At 44.2% G+C, this 21,411-nt stretch overlaps 1 protein-coding gene and 1 pseudogene across 4 annotated transcripts in view; one reads left to right on the top strand and one right to left on the bottom strand.

Annotated features, from left to right (window-relative positions):
• The first annotated feature begins 320 nt into the window (after positions 1-320).
• Positions 321-2,995, top strand: LOC135521635 (elongation factor 1-alpha-like; annotated as a pseudogene).
• Positions 2,996-3,388: 393 nt separating this feature from the next.
• LOC135522554 (arf-GAP with SH3 domain, ANK repeat and PH domain-containing protein 1-like) overlaps positions 3,389-21,411 on the bottom strand; it is a 76,586-nt gene continuing 58,563 nt past the window's right edge. For 2 of the 4 annotated variants that reach the window (XM_064948929.1, XM_064948931.1), the window contains 14 exons: positions 20,149-20,282; positions 19,864-19,955; positions 19,320-19,506; positions 17,929-18,014; positions 17,142-17,257; positions 16,848-16,915; positions 14,574-14,681; positions 14,135-14,369; positions 10,430-10,567; positions 7,260-7,338; positions 7,065-7,129; positions 6,437-6,939; positions 6,052-6,174; positions 3,389-4,759 (listed from right to left, as the gene is read on the bottom strand). In XM_064948929.1, the coding sequence (XP_064805001.1) occupies positions 4,685-4,759; positions 6,052-6,174; positions 6,437-6,939; positions 7,065-7,129; positions 7,260-7,338; positions 10,430-10,567; positions 14,135-14,369; positions 14,574-14,681; positions 16,848-16,915; positions 17,142-17,257; positions 17,929-18,014; positions 19,320-19,506; positions 19,864-19,955; positions 20,149-20,282 (2,009 nt within the window). In that variant the 3' untranslated portion in view covers positions 3,389-4,684. Of the gene's footprint in view, positions 4,760-6,051; positions 6,175-6,436; positions 6,940-7,064; positions 7,130-7,259; positions 7,339-10,429; positions 10,579-11,556; positions 11,630-14,134; positions 14,370-14,573; positions 14,682-16,847; positions 16,916-17,141; positions 17,258-17,928; positions 18,015-19,319; positions 19,507-19,863; positions 19,956-20,148; positions 20,283-21,411 lie in introns of all 4 variants that reach the window. The other 2 variants (XM_064948932.1, XM_064948930.1) reach the window with 2 other exon arrangements.

Below are 21,411 nucleotides of genomic sequence, written 5' to 3'. Positions count from 1 at the left end.
CTAGTTTAGGCCAATGCGAATGATTGGTCTTGGTGGTAACCTAATCTTGTGCCTTTGTTCACCATTCATTTCAGGCTGATGTTGCCCTTCTGGTGGTGGAGTTCGAGGCCGGTTTGGCCAGACCAGGGAGCATGCCTTGCTCGCCTACATGCTCAGTGTCAAACAAAACACTTTGTCAAAGTTATCCAAAGCGTGAGCATTTTCCTCAAGAATCAGCTATGATCCCACTGCTGTGTAATTCGTTCCAATCTTGGCTGGACCAGGGTCAAGCATATTCTCCCATCTCAGAAAGTGAGAGAATTTTGATTTAATTTATAAAGATGTCTGCTGTGTACATGTCACTGTTCAAAGGCTGGAAAGTCAGGAGACTGGAGGGGCATGCAAATGGGAGAACTCTACTGTGGAGGAAACGGAGTAGTTGTCTATTCTTTCTGTGCTGTAGGAGTGGGCACGGTTCCAGTGTGGAAGATCAAGACTGGGATTCTGAAGCCTAGCATGATCCTGTCGTTCTCTGCTGCAAAGCTTACTGCAGAGGTCAAGTCCATTTAGATGCACCACCAGGGTCTGGAGCTGGCTGGGCCTGGTCACAACGTGGGCTTCAACATCAAGAACATAGCTGTGAAGAACTTCCGCTGCGAAGATGTGGCTGAGAACTTTGTACTGTGCTCATTTAGTTCTGTATTACTTCCCACAGCTCATAATCTGAACCATCCTGGCACAATCAAGACGGGTTACTCTCCTGTGCTGGACTGCCACATCACCCACGTGACCTGCCGCTTTGCAGAGCTGAAGGAGAAGCTTGACCGTCACACAGGAAAGATGCTAGAGGACTTTCCCCAGACCCTGGAGTCTGGAGATGCTGCCACTGTCAAGATGATCCCCAACAGAACCCCCTGAGGCTTTTTCACCTACCCTCCTTGAGGTACACTACACTTCTCACCATCTTTTCAGGGTACTGGCAGTGAGCTTAGAAATTGTAGCTGTTACTGCATAACATTTTCTTGATCAATGTTTTACTAGCACATGGCTTTCCTTCCTACATGTCTGGTCTTTTAACAAATGGCTGCTTGTACACCAGGTGCTCCCCATCTAGACTAGATTATGATTTTTCAACACCGATACAGATACCGATTATTGGAGGACCAAAAAAGCTGATACTGATTAATCGGCCAATTTAAAAAAAATGTTTTATTTGTAATAAGGACAATTACAACAATACTGAATGACACTTATTTTTAACTAAATATAATACATAAATAAAATCTATTTAGCCTCAAATAAACAATGAAACATGTTCAATTTTGTTTAAATAATGCAAAAACAAAGTGTTGGAGAAGAAAGTAAAAGTGCAATATGTGTCATGTAAGAAAGGTAACGTTTACTTGCTCAGAACATGAAAGCTGGTGGTTCCTTTTAACATGAGTCTTCAATATTCCCAGGTAAGAAGTTTTAGGTTGTAGTTATTATAGCAATTATAGGACTATTTCTCTCTATACGATTTGTATTTCATTTACCTTTGACTATTGGATGTTCTTATAGGCACTTTAGTATTGCCAGTGTAGCCGTATAGCTTCCATCCCTCTCCTCGCCGCTACCTGGGCTCGAACTAGGAACACATCGACAACAGCCACCCTCGAAGTAGCGTTACCCATCGCTCCACAAATGCCGCGACCCTTGCAGAGCAAGGGGAACAACTACTTCAAGTCTCAGAGCAAGTGATGTTTGAAACGCTATTAGCGCGCACCCTGCTAACTAGCTTGCCATTTCACATCGGTTACACCAGCCGAATCTCGGGAATTGATAGGCTTGAAGTCATAAACAGCGCAATGCTTGAAGCATTGCAAAGAGCTGCTGGCAAAACACACGAAAGTGCTGTTTGAATGAATGCTTACAAGCCTGCAGCTGCCTACCATCGCTCAGTCAGACTGCTCTAACAAATATCAAATCATAGACTTAATTATAACATAATAACACACAGAAATAAGAGCCTTAGGTCATTAATATGGTCGAATCCGGAAACTATCATTTCGAAAACAAAATGTTTATTCTTTCAGGGAAATAAGGAACTGTTTCATATTTCATCTAACAGATGACATCCCTAAGTCTAAATATTGCTGTTACATTGCACAACCTTCAATGTTATGTCATTATTACGTAAAATTCTGGCAAATTAGTTGCATATACCCTGACTCTGCGTGCAATGAACGCAAGAGACGTGACACAATTTCACCTGGTTAATATTGCCTGCTAGCCTTTCTCTTAGCTAAATATGCAGGTTTAAAAATATATACTTCTGTGTATTGATTTTAAGAAAGGCATTGATGTTTATGGTTAGGTACAAGTTGGAGCAACGACAGTCCTTTTTTGCGAATGCGCACCGCATCGATTATATGCAAGGACACGCTATATAAACTAGTAATGTCATCAACCATGTGTAGTTATAACTAGTGATTATGATTGATTGATTGTTTTTTATACGATAAGTTTAATGCTAGCTAGCAACTTACCTTGGCTTCTTACTGCATTTGCGTAACAGGCAGGCTCCCCGTGGGGTAGGTGGATAGAGCGTTGGACTAGTTAAGATTGAAGATTGAATCCCTGAGCTGACAAGGTAAAAATCTGTCGTTCTGCCCCTGAACAAGGCAGTTAATCCACCGTTCCTAGGCCGTCATTGAAAATAAGAATGTGTTCTTTACTGACTTGCCTAGTTAAATAAAGTTGTAAAAAACAAAAGAAAAGAAAAAAAATCGGCAAAATCGGCGTCCAAAAATACCAATTTTAATTGTTATGAAAACTTGAAATCGTCTGATTAATCGGTCGACCTCTGATCTAGACTATGGCTGACTTCGGTTTTTACAATACATGACAATACTGTGTTCCTTCCTTCAGGTCGATTTGCAGCAAGGTGCTTGAAGCAGATGTTTGCTGTGGGGGTCATCAAGTCAGTGGATAAGGATCAAAGAAGCAAGCACAGAAAGGCCATGTCTCAAAATGAATGAATTTTAGTTTACCAGTTCTGTTATGAAAAGAGCTTGAAGCATCAAGTTGACTGTGTGTGTGTGGGTGTTGCAACACAAGGCACTGTTTTTGAATGTGAAGTTGCTTTTACATTTGACTCCTCTGGCTTAAGGAATTGAATGGCCTTTTGCATTTTAGACTGCAATGTTTAAATGTGCAAAAAGCTTTAGACTGAAATAAGTATTTTACTTTCCCTGAAGTTCTGTACATTTGTAGCAAATCTTGTACAACTAGTCCTTTTTCTTTAGAAGTAACTACAAGTGTTAGTTTCTGTACATGCTGTTCTCGTTTTGCATTAGTAAAATTAAGGCAGCTGGGTTGGTGACATTTATTCTTACAATTGGAATATAAAAAAGGCAAATGATTCAAATCCATTACAACAAAACACTTTAATACAATGGAATGACATTACATGGAGTGTAAACCAGAGGAATTAGTCAATGGGGAGGTAAGGACACATCTATCAGTTCCATCTAGTTGCAATGACCTGTCCAAAAAGCACTCAGCATTCTAAGGATATAACACTGGGCTAGGCAAACTTTATTTCTGCTCGACTGCCTCTTTCTGGATGAATTTGAATGTCCACACCGGCTACATCTTAGTTTGTCTAAACAGTGGCACTTGTGACTCTTGTACCATGTATAAATCCTGATTTACCTAACCCTGTATGGGTTTGAAGTGTCAATGGACATTTGTTCAAATCTCTCCCTAGGCCATCTGAGAATTCTCCCCAATTATTGCTTAGACTGACCTCATTGACCTTCCCATGTCCTCATGAGTGTTAGTAGCGATCAGAAGTGGTTCTTCAAACCCTGAGTGGCTTTTTTTTTTAAATAGCACTGCTCAATTCCAGTCATGTTTCTACCATGCACAGAAAGGTCTACATAGTAGGGTGGAGATGACGGATCACACAGTGAAACGGTGTTAAGAGGAGAGAACTACTGGTGACCTGTGAGGTTCCACAGGGGCTTCTGATATCCCACCGTACAGTAGCAGCAGGTGTGATACTGAAACAATCCTAATACATGTGCACCACAAAGCGAGCAACGACAAGGAACACACTGAATGAAGGCGTATTTCATCATGAGTTATCATGGTAGGCTTCAGTCGGAGACATGAGAATCTCTTCAGTCTAATGGGGCGTAGGATGACGAAATGGTGAGACATGGGTGACATGGTTTCTTTCGTACTTGTCCTTCTCCAGAAATGCAAGCAATGATATCAGTGATGCCCACCAGTAAAATGATTACAGATAATATTTAAACACGGCTGCCCTGTTATCTGGCAGGCAGAGAGCACATGTATGATTGTACATGGTTGTACAATAAAACATGTATATACACACACACACACACACACACACACAGAAATATATATATATATATATATGCATGAACATAGACGTTAGGGTAAGTGCTAGGTTTTGAGAGTGGCTATGGCAGTCATAGGCCGTGCTCTTAAGGTTAAGATAATACTGGTAAGAATACTTGTTTTATTTACAACATGGATGTGCTCAGCATCCAGTGGCTAGTTGAGCTTACTTCGGTTTCTTGTGTTTTTTTTCTTTAGCACACTGGTTTCATATGTTGTTACAGCAGCTATTTACAGAACAGGGATACTACTAGGGGTGAGGGCAGGGGTTTATAGTGCAAGCCTCATCTGGCTGTCATTCACTTAAGATGTGGACAAAGGACATTGGGAATGCCCCTGTCCTTTCCGTCTGCCCTTCAATGTGGCCGATCTGAAAGGAAACAGAGAGAGAGAGAGAGAGAGCGATAACGTGTTAGGTGAGGGCAACCGCACTGAACAGTGTTCCTGTTCAATGTTTAAGGTCTGTTTGGCTGTGAGTACAGCAAAGTGGTAACTAGTTAAGGTAACACCAGGGAGCATGCTAGGTTGGGACTAGGTTAAGGTAACACCAGTGAGCCTGCTAGGTTGGGACTAGGTTAAGGTAACACCAGTGAGCCTGCTAGGTTGGGACTAGGTTAAGGTAACACCAGTGAGCCTGCTAGGTTGGGACTAGGTTAAGGTAACACCAGTGAGCCTGCTAGGTTGGGACTAAGTTAAGGTATCACCAGTGAGCCTGCTAGGTTGGGACTAGGTTAAGGTAACACCAGTGAGCCTGCTAGGTTGGGACTAGGTTAAGGTAACACCAGTGAGCCTGTTAGGCTGAAAAGGGGTTAGGGTAACACCAGTGAGCCTGCTAGGTTGGGACTAGGTTAAGGTAACACCAGTGAGCCTGTTAGGTTGGGACTAGGTTAAGGTAACACCAGTGAGCCTGCTAGGTTGGGACTAAGTTAAGGTATCACCAGTGAGCCTGCTAGGTTGGGACTAGGTTAAGGTAACACCAGTGAGCCTGCTAGGTTGGGACTAGGTTAAGGTAACACCAGTGAGCCTGTTAGGTTGGGACTAGGTTAAGGTAACACCAGTGAGCCTGCTAGGTTGGGACTAAGTTAAGGTATCACCAGTGAGCCTGCTAGGTTGGGACTAGGTTAAGGTAACACCAGTGAGCCTGTTAGGCTGAAAAGGGGTTAGGGTAACACCAGTGAGCCTGCTAGGTTGGGACTAGGTTAAGGTAACACCAGTGAGCCTGTTAGGTTGGGACTAGGTTAAGGTAACACCAGTGAGCCTGCTAGGTTGGGACTAGGTTAAGGTAACACCAGTGAGCCTGCTAGGTTGGGACTAGGTTAAGGTAACACCAGTGAGCCTGCTAGGTTGGGACTAGGTTAAGGTAACACCAGTGAGCCTGTTAGGCTGAAAAGGGGTTAGGGTAACACCAGTGAGCCTGCTAGGTTGGGACTAGGTTAAGATAACACCAGTGAGCCTGCTAGGTTGGGACTAAGTTAAGGTATCACCAGTGAGCCTGCTAGGTTGGGACTAGGTTAAGGTAACACCAGTGAGCCTGCTAGGTTGGGACTAGGTTAAGGTAACACCAGTGAGCCTGTTAGGCTGAAAAGGGGTTAGGGTAACACCAATAAGGGTGTAACAGTTTAAGTGTAGCACCAGTGAGCCTTCTATGGGGTCGTTACTCACCCACCACTCCCCGTCCTCCTCTCCTGTCACTATGATCACCTCTCCCTCCACAAACGTCAGCTCGTCATCGTTGTCAGCCTGACAGTCATAGATTGTCTTCACCCGCCGAGATTTGGTCTTCCCCTAAACACACACATGAACATTACCAAAATGTCACTAGAGACAAATCAATAGTATGTGGACTGTTCTGGTTGTCAAAACATTCTGTGTTGTGACCCACCAATTACCAATGCCACCACAACCCTGTCTGTGGCCTCAACCCAAGAGGAACTGGCCACAACCCACCAGTGGGAACCCACTACTATTTGCAGAACTACCTAGATATTATTCAATAATACCAGAAAAGTGCTATGGTTTCTGCTGTGTGTCCTTGAGTGAACTTTACCGTGTTGATCTTCCGGGGCAAGGGCACTGGTGTCTCTGGAGCACACGCTGGGCTCCCATTGGTGTCCTCGCTGCCCTGGGGGGATGGGCTCTCCATCTCTGCCTGTTGATTAGCCACCGGGGAGTCGGGGGTCTGGGGCTTCGGCGCAAGCTCTCCAGGGGGTGGTCTCGGATTGGGCAGATCTGCTGCCCCTGGTTTCGGATGGCCGTCTTGGGAGAGCTGAGGCTTGGGGGGTAGGTCTTTGAGCTGGGGTTTGGGCGGTAGGTCCCCTAACTGGGGTTTGGGAGGGAGGTTGGCGAGCTGGGGCTTGGGGGGCAGTTCTCCAGGTTTAGGGGGCAGTTCAGAGAGATGGGGTTTGGGGAGAAGGTCCCCTAGTTGGGGCTTGTCGGGAAGGATGGCTTTTGTTAGGCATTCAGGTCCTGGAGGGGATTTCTGGAGCACCTCCGGGGGCAGGCCAGGTTTGTCCATAGATGGGTGTATGGTGTCGATCTTACGCAGTGCCACTAAGAGAAGAACCAGGACACAGGTACTATATTAAACATATGCTGACTCTAATGCTGGGTCATATGACACAAATAATGTGCTCCCACCATCAGTTATAGGCATTGCTAATCCCATTTCAACGTACCTTTCTGAGGTAGTTTGGGTAGAACCCTTGGACCAAGTGTAGACTTTGTGTTGCTAGAAGTAGTGCTAAAAAACAGATGGTTATTTGAAGTTAATGAAACATGATCCGATCAGAACTCTCAATCTGGCTATCATACGTAAACAATATTCTGGAAAATATTCTAAATGCATGCATCCAAAATGGATGTCTATGTACCTTTGCTGCTGTGGAATGCCCTCAAACTTGTTGGACAAAGGTGACATCTTGTTCGCAGGAGGAGGGGTGGAGTCACTTCCTGAAATATCGAGATGGTTGTGAAAGATGGAAATATGCTGCTCTGTGTCTATACATAATAATGTATAGACACTAATAATATATTCAGCCCTATATTTCCCCAAGTCCCAAAATGGTCACCTAAATAAGCACAGCTAGTATGTTTAATTTAATTCTCCTGATTCAATTATTATTATTATAATTCATTCCTTATGATTCTTATGTAAAAAATATTTGAAGTTCATCTATACATAACATATTGATATATAGTGCATTCGGAAAGTATTCAGGCCCCTTTCGTTTTTCCACATTCTGTTACGTTACAACCTTATTCTAAAATGGATAAAATTGTATTTCTACACACTCATTTCTACACATCAATCTACACACAATACCCCATAATGACGAAGCAAAAACAGGTTTTATGAAATGTTGGTAAATGTATAAAAATCTAAAAAACATTTACATAAATATTCAGACCCTTTATTCAGTATTTTGTTGAAGCACGTTTGGCAGCAATTACAACCTCGAGTCTTCTTGGGTATGACGCTACAAGCTTGGCACACCAGTATTTGGGGAGTTTCTCCCATTCTTCTCTGCAGATCCTCTCAAGCTCTATCAAGTTGGAAGTGGGGAGCATCGCTGCACAGCTACGTCCACGTCTCTCCAGAGATGTTTGATCGGGTTCAAGTCAATGCTCTGGCTGGGCCACTCAAGGACATTCAGAGACTTGTCCTGAAGCCCCTTCTGCGTAGTCTTTGCTGTATGCTTAGGGTCGTTGTCCTGTTGGAAGGTGAACCTTCGCCACAGTCTGAGGTCCTGAGCACTCTGGAGCAAGTTTTCATCAAGGATCTCTCTGTACTGTGCTCCATTCATATTTCCCTTGATCCTGACTAGTCTCCCAGTCACTGCTGCTGAAAAACATGATGCTGCCACCACCATGCTTCGCCGTAAGGATGGTACCTGGTTTCCTGCAGACGTGATGCTTGGCATTCAGGCCAAAGAGTTCAATCTTGGTTTCATCAGACCAGAGAATCTTGTTTCTCATGGTTTGAGAGTCCTTTACGTGCCTTCTGGCAAACTCCAAGTGGACTCATGTCCTTTAGGTGTCTTTTACTGAGAAGTGGCTTCCGTCTGGCCACTCTACCATAAAGTCCTGATTGGTGGGGTGCTGCAGAGATGGTTGTCCTTCTGGAAGTTTCTCCCATGTCCAAAGCGGAACTCTATCAGAGTGAACATTGGGTTCTTGGTCACCTCCCTGACCAAGGTTCTTCTCCACCGATTGCTCAGTTTGGCTGGGCGGCCAGCTCTAGGAAGAGTCTTGGTGGTACCAAACTTCTTACATTTAAGAATGATGGAGGCCACTGTGCTCTTGGGGACCTTCAATGCTGCAGAAATGTTTTGGTACCCTTTCCCATATCTGTGCCTCGACACAATCCTGTTTCAGAGCTCTCCAGCTCTATAGCCATCACTAACACAGAGAGGCTGCTGCCTACATACAGACTCAAATCATTAGCCACTGTAATAAACAGATCACTAGTCACTTTAAAAAATGCCACTTTAATAATGTTTACATATCTTACATTACTCATCTCATATGTATATACTGTATTTTATACCATCTATTGCATCTTGCCTATGCTGCTCGGCCATCGCTCATCCATATGTACATATTCCATCCCTTTACATTTCTGTGTATTAGGTAGTTGTTGTGAAATTGTTAGATTACTTGTTAGATTATTACTGCATTGTCGGGAACTAGAAGCACAAGCATTTCGCTACACTCGCATTAATATCTGCTAACCGTGTGTATGTGACCAATAAGATTTGATTTGACAATTCCTTCAACCTCATTGCTTGATTTTTGCTCTGACATGCACTCTCAACTGTGGGACCTTATATAGACAGGTGTGTGCCTTTCCAAATCATGTCCAATCATTTGAATTTACCACAGGTGGACTCCAATAATGTTGTAGAAACATCTTAAGAATGGTCAATGGAAACAGGATGCACCTGAGCTCAATGAGCTCACCTCGAGTTTTATGGCAAAGGGTCTGAATACTTATGTAAATACATTTGCAAACGTTTCTAAAAAAACGTTTTCCTCTTTGTCATTAGGAAAGGGGAAAGGGGATACCTAGTCAGTTGTACAACTGAATTCCTTCAACTGAAATGTGTCTTCCGCATTTAACCCAACCCCTCTGAATCAGAGAGGTGCGGGGGGCTGCCTTAATCGACATCCACATCTTCGGCGCCTTGGCTCATGTGTGCAGTTTGATGCGAGAAAATTATAATTCACTCCATTTTAGGCTGTAAAGTAACAAAATGTGGAGAAAGTGAAGGGGTCTGAATACTTTCCAAATGTACTGTACTTAAAAATAATTGAAAACAAAGTGATAACTGGCTCAGGCCACAGTGTACTGTGCATTAGTTTGGTCCGCTAGAAAGTGAATTGTTCCATTTCAATCTTCAGGCCACTGGTATACAAATACAAATATATTGCTGTACCCCAACATGCAATTTTTATAGTAGAAGAGGTGGGGGCTGAGCTTTCCATTAGCTACCATTATGGACTATTATGAGGTACAGAAGCTGTACGCTAGTGATCTGGTATTCCTCAGGTAATAATCAGCATTTTCTTCCATACTAATGATGTTTGAGGGAGTTGTCTCACAGTAAAAGGAGACTGTAATATGCTGTTTGTATTTCACATGACAGACAAGACAACACAAAATAAAAAGAAATAATGATCTGACATCGAACACATACATTAAACAGGATTGCCATCACACAACAAAATGATCAGGCTGTGTCTGTGTCATTTATAAACAGCACTGAAACACTCTGGTCATGATGAGAATATGGTTGGAAACCTCAATACTAGGCCAGATATGTGTAACTCTGGTCCTGCAGGGCCTCAGTGTGTGTATGCAATTAGATTGACCTTAGTTCAATCATGTGTGTTAGTGCTGGGTTGGACCAAAGGCCTGCACACACTACGACTCTCCAGGACCAGAGAGTTGAATGTAGTATAGATCATGTCCTTCTAATAAAGACGACCAAGCAGTATTCAGATGTGCCTGCTTGGGTCTGGCCACAGAGGGAGGACTCACCCCCGGATAAGCCCCCTCTACTGTGGGAGAGCGGGCTGGGCGGGTCAGACAGGGTGCGTTTGTGCCCAGGGGGAGGGGGCGGAGGCTTCTTCTTTGACAGGGTGGAGCTGCCTCCAGGGGTGAGGGTGGAGGGAGGAGCTGGAGGGGTGACAACATACAAACTCATGCAGTGAAGGGACAGACGATGAACAGGCGTCATTCATTCGGTCACCTGGGTTACCAACAGGAAGGTGAGGTGCTGGGGAAGGTAGTTTGAGAGGGAGGTGTCTTGCCATCAGGACAGGGTTCAACAAAGTTGCTGGATAACGTGGGGGAGATATGTTAACTCAACATCAATGCAGGTAAAAAAAAAAACAGCATACTGATGAACAGAAAAATCCTGGATGGGAATACAGAGAAGATGAACAGAGAACAATGTATAGTGTGTGTGTGTCGTTTCGTCCTATCTTTGTAGGTGGGTGTACACCACAAGAGGTGGGTGGCCTCTTAATTGGCGAGGAAGGAAGGGCTCGTGGTAATGGCTGGAGCAAAATAGGAACAGTATCAAATACACCAAAGGCATGGTTTCCATGTGTTTGGTGCAATTCCATTTACTCCATTCCAGCCATTATTATGAGCCGTCCTCCCCTCAGCAGCATCCTACGATGTACACACTCCTAAGATTTTGGGGCCTACATACAGGTAAGTTATCCCGAAGCAGCTAGTCCCATTCCCAGCAGTGTGTAAGCCTGGAAACAGACGCTAGAAGAACGTGGCTAATAGAGAACTCAGCCGGTCAGAGAGGAAAGTCAATCTGCATCCCAAATGGAACCCTATATCCTACCTATGTAGTGCACTACATTTAGACCCCATAGGGCTCTGATCAAAAGTAGAGCACTACGTAGGGAATATGATGTCATTGCGTCAGCTATGATAACACTTTACAGCTCAGGGGTGGCGACATGTCACAAAATGTCATGAGACTGTAGGTAAGTAAATAATACCGAACCACACTTCTACAGTGCCATTGTTACAAGTTGAAGACGCCACCCGTTTTTTTACTGGGACGTAAAGTGCTACTAGTACAACTGGGCAGCAGATGTCTACGGGCCGTGAGCACAGCAGGACAAAATGTAAAAACGGGATATTCACTGATGTATGGTCGAGTGCCAGCCAGAGTGGCGTAGTGCGAGTGAGAGCCGAGGAATGCCAAATGGGGCGCTGAAAGAGAAAGAAAGGATAAAAACAGAGAGAGAGAGAGAGAGAGAGAGAGAGAGAGAGACAGGGATGAAGAGTGTGGGAGAGAATCTATGTCAAGCTCAGAGAGCTTCTCCAACACACCGGTTTGCATTTGAAAGTACACCCTATTCCCTAAGTAGTGCATTACCTTTGACCAGAGTCCTTTGTAGACCTTGGTCAAAAGTAGTGCACTAATATAGGGAATAGGGTGCCTTTTGGGACGTCAACAATATAAAGCAGCCGATAAAATCTTATCAGTGACAAGCAAAGCAGAAGAGGAGAAATTGCACCAGCAAATGCCTAAGCAAGCTACTCCAATGACCACTTCAAAAGAGACCTGCGGGTAAAATCTCTTGTGGGTAAAAAGCAGTTGCTGGTTTTCTTCACTCCACTCAACAGCGTATTGGCATCAACAATGTAGCCCACCATATTGTAACAAGGATATAGTAGTTTTTATTGGCTTCAACAATGTTCTGTATTGTAACAAGGATATAGTAGTTTGTATTGGCATCAACAATGTACTGTATTGTAACAAGGATATAGTAGTTTGTATTGGCATCAACAATGTACTGTATTGTAACAAGGATATAGTAGTTTGTATTGGCATCAACAATGTAGCCCACCGTATTGTAACAAGGACATAGTAGTTTGTATTAGCATCAACAATGTTCTGTATTGTAACAAGGATATAGTAGTTTGTATTGGCTTCAACAATGTACTGTATTGTAACAAGGATATTGTAGTTTGTATTGGCTTCAACAATGTACTGTATTGTAACAAGGATATTGTAGTTTGTATTGGCTTCAACAATGTACTGTATTGTAACAAGGATATTGTAGTTTGTATTGGCTTCAACAATGTACTGTATTGTAACAAGGATATAGTAGTTTGTATTGGCATCAACAATGTACTGTATTGTAACAAGGATATTGTAGTTTGTATTGGCTTCAACAATGTACTGTATTGTAACAAGGATATTGTAGTTTGTATTGGCTTCAACAATGTACTGTATTGTAACAAGGATATTGTAGTTTGTATTGGCTTCAACAATGTACTGTATTGTAACAAGGATATAGTAGTTTGTATTGGCATCAACAATGTACTGTATTGTAACAAGGATATTGTAGTTTGTATTGGCTTCAACAATGTACTGTATTGTAACAAGGATATTGTAGTTTGTATTGGCTTCAACAATGTACTGTATTGTAACAAGGATATTGTAGTTTGTATTGGCTTCAACAATGTACTGTATTGTAACAAGGATATAGTAGTTTGTATTGGCATCAACAATGTACTGTATTGTAACAAGGATATTGTAGTTTGTATTGGCTTCAACAATGTACTGTATTGTAACAAGGATATTGTAGTTTGTATTGGCTTCAACAATGTTCTGTATTGTAACAAGGATATAGTAGTTTGTATTGGCTTCAACAATGTACTGTATTGTAACAAGGATAGTAAAGAGTAAACTGTGGTGTGAGTGTTGGTGTTCTAACTCCTGTCCTCAGGGAGGGATGTTATGGTTCATTATAATTGTGCTGACTGCTGGTTGCCTCCAGGAGTCTGTTTGTATATGGTCAAATAGTGTTGATGATAAGGAAGTGTGCTGGTCTTCGTCCCAAATGGCACCCTATTCCCTATACAGTGCACTGTTTGACCAGGGCCCATAGGGAATCACATAGGGCTCTGGTCAAAAGTAGTGCACTATGGAGGTGATAAGGTGCCATTTGGGACGCATCCCCTGGATTCCCATAACGAAGCATTAAAAAGACCAGCCGGGTGTATTATCCGGCTATGTGCATCTCCACTTTCCCTTTCACTCCCGCCTCCCGCCTGCAGCCATCATTTCCCGGGAGGTGCCTTGCTTGTGTAAGCAGTCTATATGACAGCCGCTTCCCACCCTGATTGACAAATTACATTCCTCTCAAGGGTGTGTGTGTGTGTGTATGTGTGTGTGAGAGCGAGAGCGAGAGACAGAGAGAGAGAAAAAGATTAATCATATCAGCAACTTGGTTAACTAGTGTTATGATAACAATGTTTTATACAGAGCAAAACAGTAAACCTTATTACTGTGTTATTCCTGAGTACCAGTGTTAGAGATAAGAGACAACCTGCAAGTCTCCATATATGTAAATGCTAGCCAACCTGCTGAGTATCCAATGAACATTCCACAACTGGCCACACAACCTTTAGGACATTTGCATTTAAGGTAGAAATTTGCATGAACATCAATGCAAAAAGAGGAGATAGGTCAAACATGATCTCATTATATCTCCATGTATCTTACCATGCTTGTCACACTGATAAGAGTGCTCCGGGTTTAAGTTTCCCCTAGGTACAGATCTAGAAACAGCTTCCTCTTTCCCCATTCCTATCCATAACCATGAGTGGGGAAAATGCAAAACTGACCAAAGATGAGCATCTAGGGGTAACTTCACCCTACACTGATACGCGTCTGGGCCCTAGCCAATCACAATCCGGTCTCACCTTTGCCCTGGTTCCTGGGGGGCAGAGGGGGGGCGTCGGCCACAGGGGATGAAGAGGAAGTGAGGTCGGTGGAGGCGGAGTACATCTGGTTGGTGAAGGCGCTGTAAGACATGCGCTGCTGCTTGTCCCGGTGGCTGATGAAGCCCGGCAGAGACAGCTTGTCATGAGGAGACATACTGGACGCGTGGCAGAAACTCTGCGGCCTGGGAGAGCGGTCTTTCTTGATTGGACTAGGCTGCAGACAGAGAGGGGGAGACAACAGGCGCGTCAACTTGGAAGTGTCAACATGGAAGAGTGTCAACTTGGGAACTTTGACTTTCACATTGGCCTGAATCATGCATTGACGTCAATGGGGGATTGGGGCAAACATTTAAGCGCCGCGTGTGTATTTCAGGTTGTGTGCTTATGCCCAGGCGTGTGCGTCAAGTCCCAGTCCGACCTTGTCATCCAGATCGTCATCGCTCTCGTCGATCTCATCAAGCCTCAGGCTCCACTCATACTCCACGTGGATGTGAGGGTAAAACTTGCCCGCTGCAGCCTGCAACAGCTGGGACAAACACACATGCACACGTTTTGATTACTTTATTTGGATGCACAATGAAACAATAAAATACAGAGGAGGACCTACACGTTTTAAAAGGTCGTACAAATAAAACACACTGTGATTATACTCCACGAAGCAAGTCAGTCGAAAGGAACTGTATTTTCACCAACAATCTACCACAATGAATAGATGACATGCAACATGAACAAGATGGTTGTTCTCCTTTACTTTGATGTGCAAAACATGACATAACATCCCTAATGGCAAAGCACCAACTCACGGTTTTCTGCAACACGTGCCAGCGGTAACCATACACCAGTATGGTTTCATCTCTGGGAGAATCTCAATTGCATTTCCTTGACTCATCGCGTGCTCTCCTTGTCTCCTTCTCAAAACCCATTGGAGGAAAAGGTCAGAGGGGAGGAACCTTTGACTTTCTTATCCTATGTGTTTTGAGAAGGAGGCAATGAGAGATGTCTTTTTGGGATAGGTGCCGGTGTGGCCATGAGATGGGGGTAAGACGGCGGACAGGAAAAAAAGGAGAAAAGTGGAATATGAAATGGTGGATCCCACAGAACTTTTAGAAGAGCTACAGAAGGAACTTGAGAGTGAGGATTAAATAATTGCGGTGGCAGGTGTGGTGAAGACCGCCAAGCTTGAGCCTCGTCTTGATGATGACAAAAAGTGAGAGTTTTGTGAGATAATGGATCCTTGCCTTCTGGCAGATCCATATGTGGTGTCAGGTTGGGTGGAGAAGAGGTTGGGGAATGTTGGGTCGGTGAAAGTGAATCGTGACGATTTTTTAAACGTTTTTTGCCGTCCAGAAGTAGCGTGCACTCTGCCATATGCGACTGGGAACAAGAACTGTGACTTTGCTTTCCTCTCTGGAGCAGGGCCACTGTTGAAAGGAGTGATAACTGGAGTGGTGTCAAGTGTTGAGGAGGATCAACTGAAGTTGAAGATTCTCCATGTCTGCGACGACCGCCGTTTGGTGCGACATAGACCCGATGGAGAGCGTGGAGAAACAGAAAATACAGTTCCACTCATTCCGCTCCTGTCTGCACTACTGAGTTTTGATGCAGAGTTTTTACCAGATAAAGTCAAGTTAGGACGTGTCAGTTATCCCGTGAGAGCTTTTGTCCCGAATCCATTACAGTGTTTTAGGTGTCAAGCTTATCTGTCATGTGGCAGCAGCTTGTAGGAGGGAGATGTGAGAAGCGTGCCGGAGGACATGAGACAAAGGAATGTGTAGTATATCTGAAAAAAGTTGTGTATGTAAACTGTAGGGGTGCCCATGGTGCTGGAGATCAGAGGTGTCTGGGGAAAGAAAGGAAGGTTGAGGTTGCCAGGATCAGAGTAGTGCAGAAGTTGTCATATGCTGAGCCAGTGAAGGGAGTAGTAGAGGACGATGGGTCCAGGGTGAGAGATCCTAAGAGGAGCCCTGTGAGTAGGCTGAGGCCAATAGAGAGTGATAGGAATAAAAATGTGCTTAAGGTTGTTTTTTTGGACGTTCATGGCCATGGTTGTCATTTGTACCGCAGGATATGGAGCGTAAAATCACAGAGGATTAGATGTTGTGGTGGCAGCTGGAGAGAAGTACTTAGTTGCACGAGATCGCAGAAGAGTTACAAGATGTTTTGAATGATAGGGTCCCGTCCTCCCAAGCTGCTGGCCTGGATCAGGAGCAGATAAGGCTAATGTAGTGTAACAGTGGTGAGGTTTTAATGGGTGTAGGGTTAGTTGGTAGGGCAATTTATTCACAAAGTGTAATGAATTCATACTACAGAATTGTAGGCTGATACACAGCCAATACAGTAGGTGGAGGCAAGCACCTATAACATTTGTTTGCGAACCAAAGAAGAAAAAGAAGAAGGAGGAGGCGAGGAGAGAGGGCGTGAGGAGACAAGGAAACGCAATTGAGGTTCTTCCTCTCTCGGCACTACAGCCCTGGGTGGGTGTTTGGCTGCTGCCCTCTAGTGTCCAAAAAATGTGGTGGTCAACTAGTCTATACTACTGTCTACTGTGCTGCTACAGAATCAGATATAGTGTGGATACTTCTTCAACAAAGAACAGGATTGCATCTTTGAGTGTTGCTATCAAATATTAGAAATAGCCAAACATATGGTGGATATGGAGCATATTGGCTCATGTTCACAGTGAGATACTTACAGCCTCCTCACACTGACTGTTCTTCAGTCGCCTGGCAACATCCAGTGCCGTCTCACCATTCTGATTGGCTAAAAGAACCGGCATGAAATTGGTTACACATGATTCTGACACATTCCATCAAAAGTCCATTTTGATTGAGAACAGGCATGTTCATATAATCAAAGTGTGTGTGTGTGTGTGTGTGTGTGTGTGTGTGTGTGTGTGTGTGTGTGTGTGTGTGTGTGTGTGTGTGTGTGTGTGTGTGTGTGTGTGTGTGTGTGTGTGTGTGTGTGTGTGTGTGTGTGTATTACTCACTGATGTCTGTGGCTGGTTTGCCCCTCAGCAGTAGTTTGAGGCATTCGTGTTTCTCGTACATGCAGCAGTAGTGCAGAGCAGTGTTCCCCCACTCTGTCTGCTTATCCAGGTTCCCACTGTGACACAAACACACAACAAGGTCATGTCACAGGTCACACCCCAGAGGCCCTTTAACACAGAGGTAAAGGTGTCACATTATCATTCACGCTTCGATCAGAAGAATCAAACGGACATAAAAGCATCTAAATATACTTCTAAGCCACACTAGCGTGTTTTATCTATTCTCAAATGGAAAACAATTCAGCCAATTAGCAAGTGTTAGCATGAAATTGTGAAGGTAGACTTATTAATTACTGAGGATCCTCCATTTCCCGGTCTGCCTGAGGGGCAGCGAGGCAGGGAGTAAACCATCGAGAAGACTGAGAGGATTATATTAAGGCGGGGAACAAGTGGCGGCCCTGACCCAGTTCTGTTTGCCTTGTGGGAATCTAAGCTGTGCTGAGCACTACCCTGCTCATCTTCCTCTTGCAGTAGTGGAGAGACGAGGAGAGCACACTGGCTTCCATGAAGGCATTCCATCAAAATCTCACATTTAAGACTTCATTTTACATGATGTAATGACTATTTATTTATAGTATTCTGTTATATTTTTGAGCATTTGAGCATAACAGCGTGTGATCTTGTGAGTTTTCACTGCTGTTAAAATCTCATTTCCAATCAGCACAATGCTTCACGTACGGCATAATATGCTTATTTTCACTTAATTTTCCCTTATTTGGCAATTTACCTGTTCTGCACGAGGAAGTCGACCAGGTGCAGTGAGGTCTGGTCAGCGGTGCGCACAGAGTAGTGGAGTGCAGTCTCTCCGGCCTCCTGAGGGGGGCGATCACACACAGAAAAAGACATGCAAGACATCATGGAGAGACCATCTCTCTCTCTTTCTCTTTTGCAGCATTTAAAAAGAGGCTGCAGACAACAAAATGGCTCCTAAAATGTGCTTCTCTCCCCCCAAGGCAAGACTGCGAGCGTGATGCAAACATTTGGACGTACCGATGCCGGTAGCAGATACTGAAATTATGATTCAAGGCAGGCTCCAGTCTACAGCCCGCATTTCCCAATATGAACAAATGCCACCACCACCACCTCCCTGGTCGTGGCTGAACATGTCCACGCTCACACTTGCCGAGAGAATCAGCCATCAAGTCGTTGAGATTTTTCCTGGTGGATGTATCCTTCAAGCAGCATGCATGTTTCTGTGTCTCCTGGTACTTGTTTCATTGAAAATGACTGGTAGCTACGTCGATAATTATGCCTCCAAGTGTGAGTCCCCAGAAAGGAAACTTAGTGGGAAGAGTATGCATACAATGACACAATAATACCAACCACTAGGAGTACAGCTGGGGTATCTGTTTGGGACTCTCGCTGTCTGGGACTCTGGGTAATGATGTGCTATCTGCTGAGGACACTCCGCCTGCGTCCCAAATAGAACCCTATTACCTTGATAATGCACTACTTTTTATTTTACCAGAGACTTGCCCAGTGCACTATAAACGGAATAGGGTGCCATTTGGGAGAGAGACTCGGAATCAGGTTCACTGACAGACAGGAATGTATTAGATATCAGTGAGTCAGCCTGGACTGGGAGCTCTGCCTGCCTTCAAACAGAGTCAGTGACGCATCCCTGGCCACTATTCCCTATGGACTACTTCTGAGAGCTTCGCTACGTGGTTCAACGTTCAGTGGGCCACAGTACTGACAGCGCAACTGAGTGACTTTACACGTTTGAGCAATGTTGTCTTGTCCAACGCTGCTTAGTAAAGGGAGTAGAAAACGCAATTGTTCTCTGTGGACTGCTCATTACTGCCCATGTACAGTGCAGCCTCCTTACAGGCTCAGTACAACCTACTATTTCCCTATGAAACAGTAGACTCCTGCTCATATTGTCAAATCATACCCACCATACCAGATCTGGGCCTGCATTCAAAGCATCTCAGAGTAGGAGTGCCGATTTAAGATCAGCTTTATTTTTGGGATCATAATGAATAAGATTATATGGATAGGGGGGGACCTGATCCTAGATCTGCAATCCTATGAGACGGTTTATGAGTATGGGCCCTGATCAAATGAGATGCGATAATAATACAGTCCAGGGTCTATGAGGTCAGAGGTCCGACTCACCTGTCCACCCTCAGGCAGGGGCTCCATTAGCTCCACCCCCTCAGCGTACACCTGGATGAGAGACAGCAGATCCCTGGACTTGACCGCCTCACACAGCTCGATGGTCTTAGCTGCCGAGGAGGTACAGGTCTTCCGTGCAAACTTGTGGTCCACATACTTAGCATTGATGAACTCCTTCCTCACTGTCCTGTAGGAGGGAGAGAAGGGGGGAGAAGAAGAAGAAGAAGAGTAGTAGAATAAAGAGATGGAGAGGGTTTTGGAATGTTTGTGCGGATAGCTTATGCCATAGAGATCCTATAATCCAGTTTCTAGCATGAATGTTTTCCTGACCAAGATGGCCATTTTTTGGGGCATGTTGCTAGAATGCCCATGGCCATTCTAGTGTTATATTTAATTCTGTGGCTTTTCCTACCAGACACATCTAACTGCATAAGCTCAAACATACACTAGATTATGCACCCAGTGAAGGTGAGGTCAAATTTCTATGGAGTTTCTAGTCCCTAAGCAGTTCATGCAGTTGCTATTGATGATGCTGAGTACTTACATATCACTTGAAGAAGTGGGCTTTGGTGAGGGACAAGGAAGGTTCCCCTCCATTATTTCATTGAAACTACTATTCCCTACGTTCTTGGCCAGCTGTGAAGGAAGAGAGACATTTGTCTAAGTCTCAACAGATGAATGTTAAGATGCTCGTAAGCACTTTGCTTTAATTGTCATAATCATAATCACATCGTAAAATAAAGATAGATTCAAAAACAGGATAGAAATAAATCAATGTTTGTATTTTGATATACTGTGAATTTTTTTTAAATGTATTTGATTTACTCACCAAGAGTTCAGAGGTGCCTAGCTTATCTAGCTCCATGGATTGGATGCGTGAGATGTGCACTCCCATCTCCCGGTGGATACCAGAGCACTCGATGCAGGTCAAGATGCCTAGGTTAGTGGACAGCCATTTTGGATCTAAGGGCACAGAGAACATGACAACATAAGTTTGTTGCAAACAGGCCTGTGGATAGCTGTCTTGGCTAAAAAAAAAATACAAAATCGGGCTAGAATTCACAGTTTAAGGTACAGACGTTTTGGTTGCAAAAACAGAAATCCAGATCTGTTTTTGTACTACCATGAACATACAGTATATATTTGAAATCCAGAATGATAATGCTGAAGGGGGTTGACTATTATCAGTACTAAGCTGACGTGTTATTTCAGGGTCGTATTCATTAGGCTTCAAATGAAAGAAAATGGACTGAAACAGGGAATGACAACCTGAACTGGTCCAATAAGAAATACATGTTTTCGTTTTCTGTTGCAAAACGTTTTGCTACGGTTTGCACTAAAGTCCAACATCACCATCAATGTGAGCAGAGGCAACACACAGTACACACCACTAGAGGGCCTCGGCAACCTCAGGAGCACCAGCCATACTGACTGGACTACCAGAGCCCAGCAACCAGAATACATTGCATCATTCTGTGTCAAGCAGAATGCCTGAACATGCAGAGACAGCTGACAGCAGAGCCATGTGGTGGAGGGCTAGAGAAGCTTTGAGCTCTTCACTGTAAACCGCTACAGTGACTGACACCACAGCCAAGCCTGAGTGATGCAACTTAAGGTGGCTTAAACCCAGCCTGAGATCAAGCCTGAGAGCCACACACAGCTACTCAGACGTAAACAAACTATCTTTACAGATGGCTGAGTGCTGTTAGCTGTTAGCTGCTAAGCTTGCTAGCCTGTCTGAATTTGACAGGTTTGTGGCGGATGGACAGGTGGAAGGCTTTCAGAGGCGACGAAACACCCATAAAGCACATGTATGACAGGATGCACAGGGTGGGGTGACAGCTCTAGAGCTGCAAAACAGTTGCCACTAATACTCCGCTAGAGAGTTTTATTTTAGACAGGACGGGGTCAAAGGAGCACCATATATGAGCCTGCAGTACACTAGCTGGAGGACTCGTTTTAGGACCCTGTCATAGCCAGGGGTCACTCTGCACAGTATGCCAGTGTCGCATAGTTACAAAGGAGCAGCTTGGTCGACTGGGAGGATGAGAGCAGCTTAGCAAGGCATCAGAATGAAGTAGAAAGCATCAGA

The sequence above is a fragment of the Oncorhynchus masou genome, chromosome 30 (assembly GCF_036934945.1).
Source record: "Oncorhynchus masou masou isolate Uvic2021 chromosome 30, UVic_Omas_1.1, whole genome shotgun sequence".
In the NCBI taxonomy this organism is placed as follows: Eukaryota; Metazoa; Chordata; class Actinopteri; order Salmoniformes; family Salmonidae; genus Oncorhynchus; species Oncorhynchus masou.
This window is presented reverse-complemented; position numbering and strand designations above follow the sequence as displayed.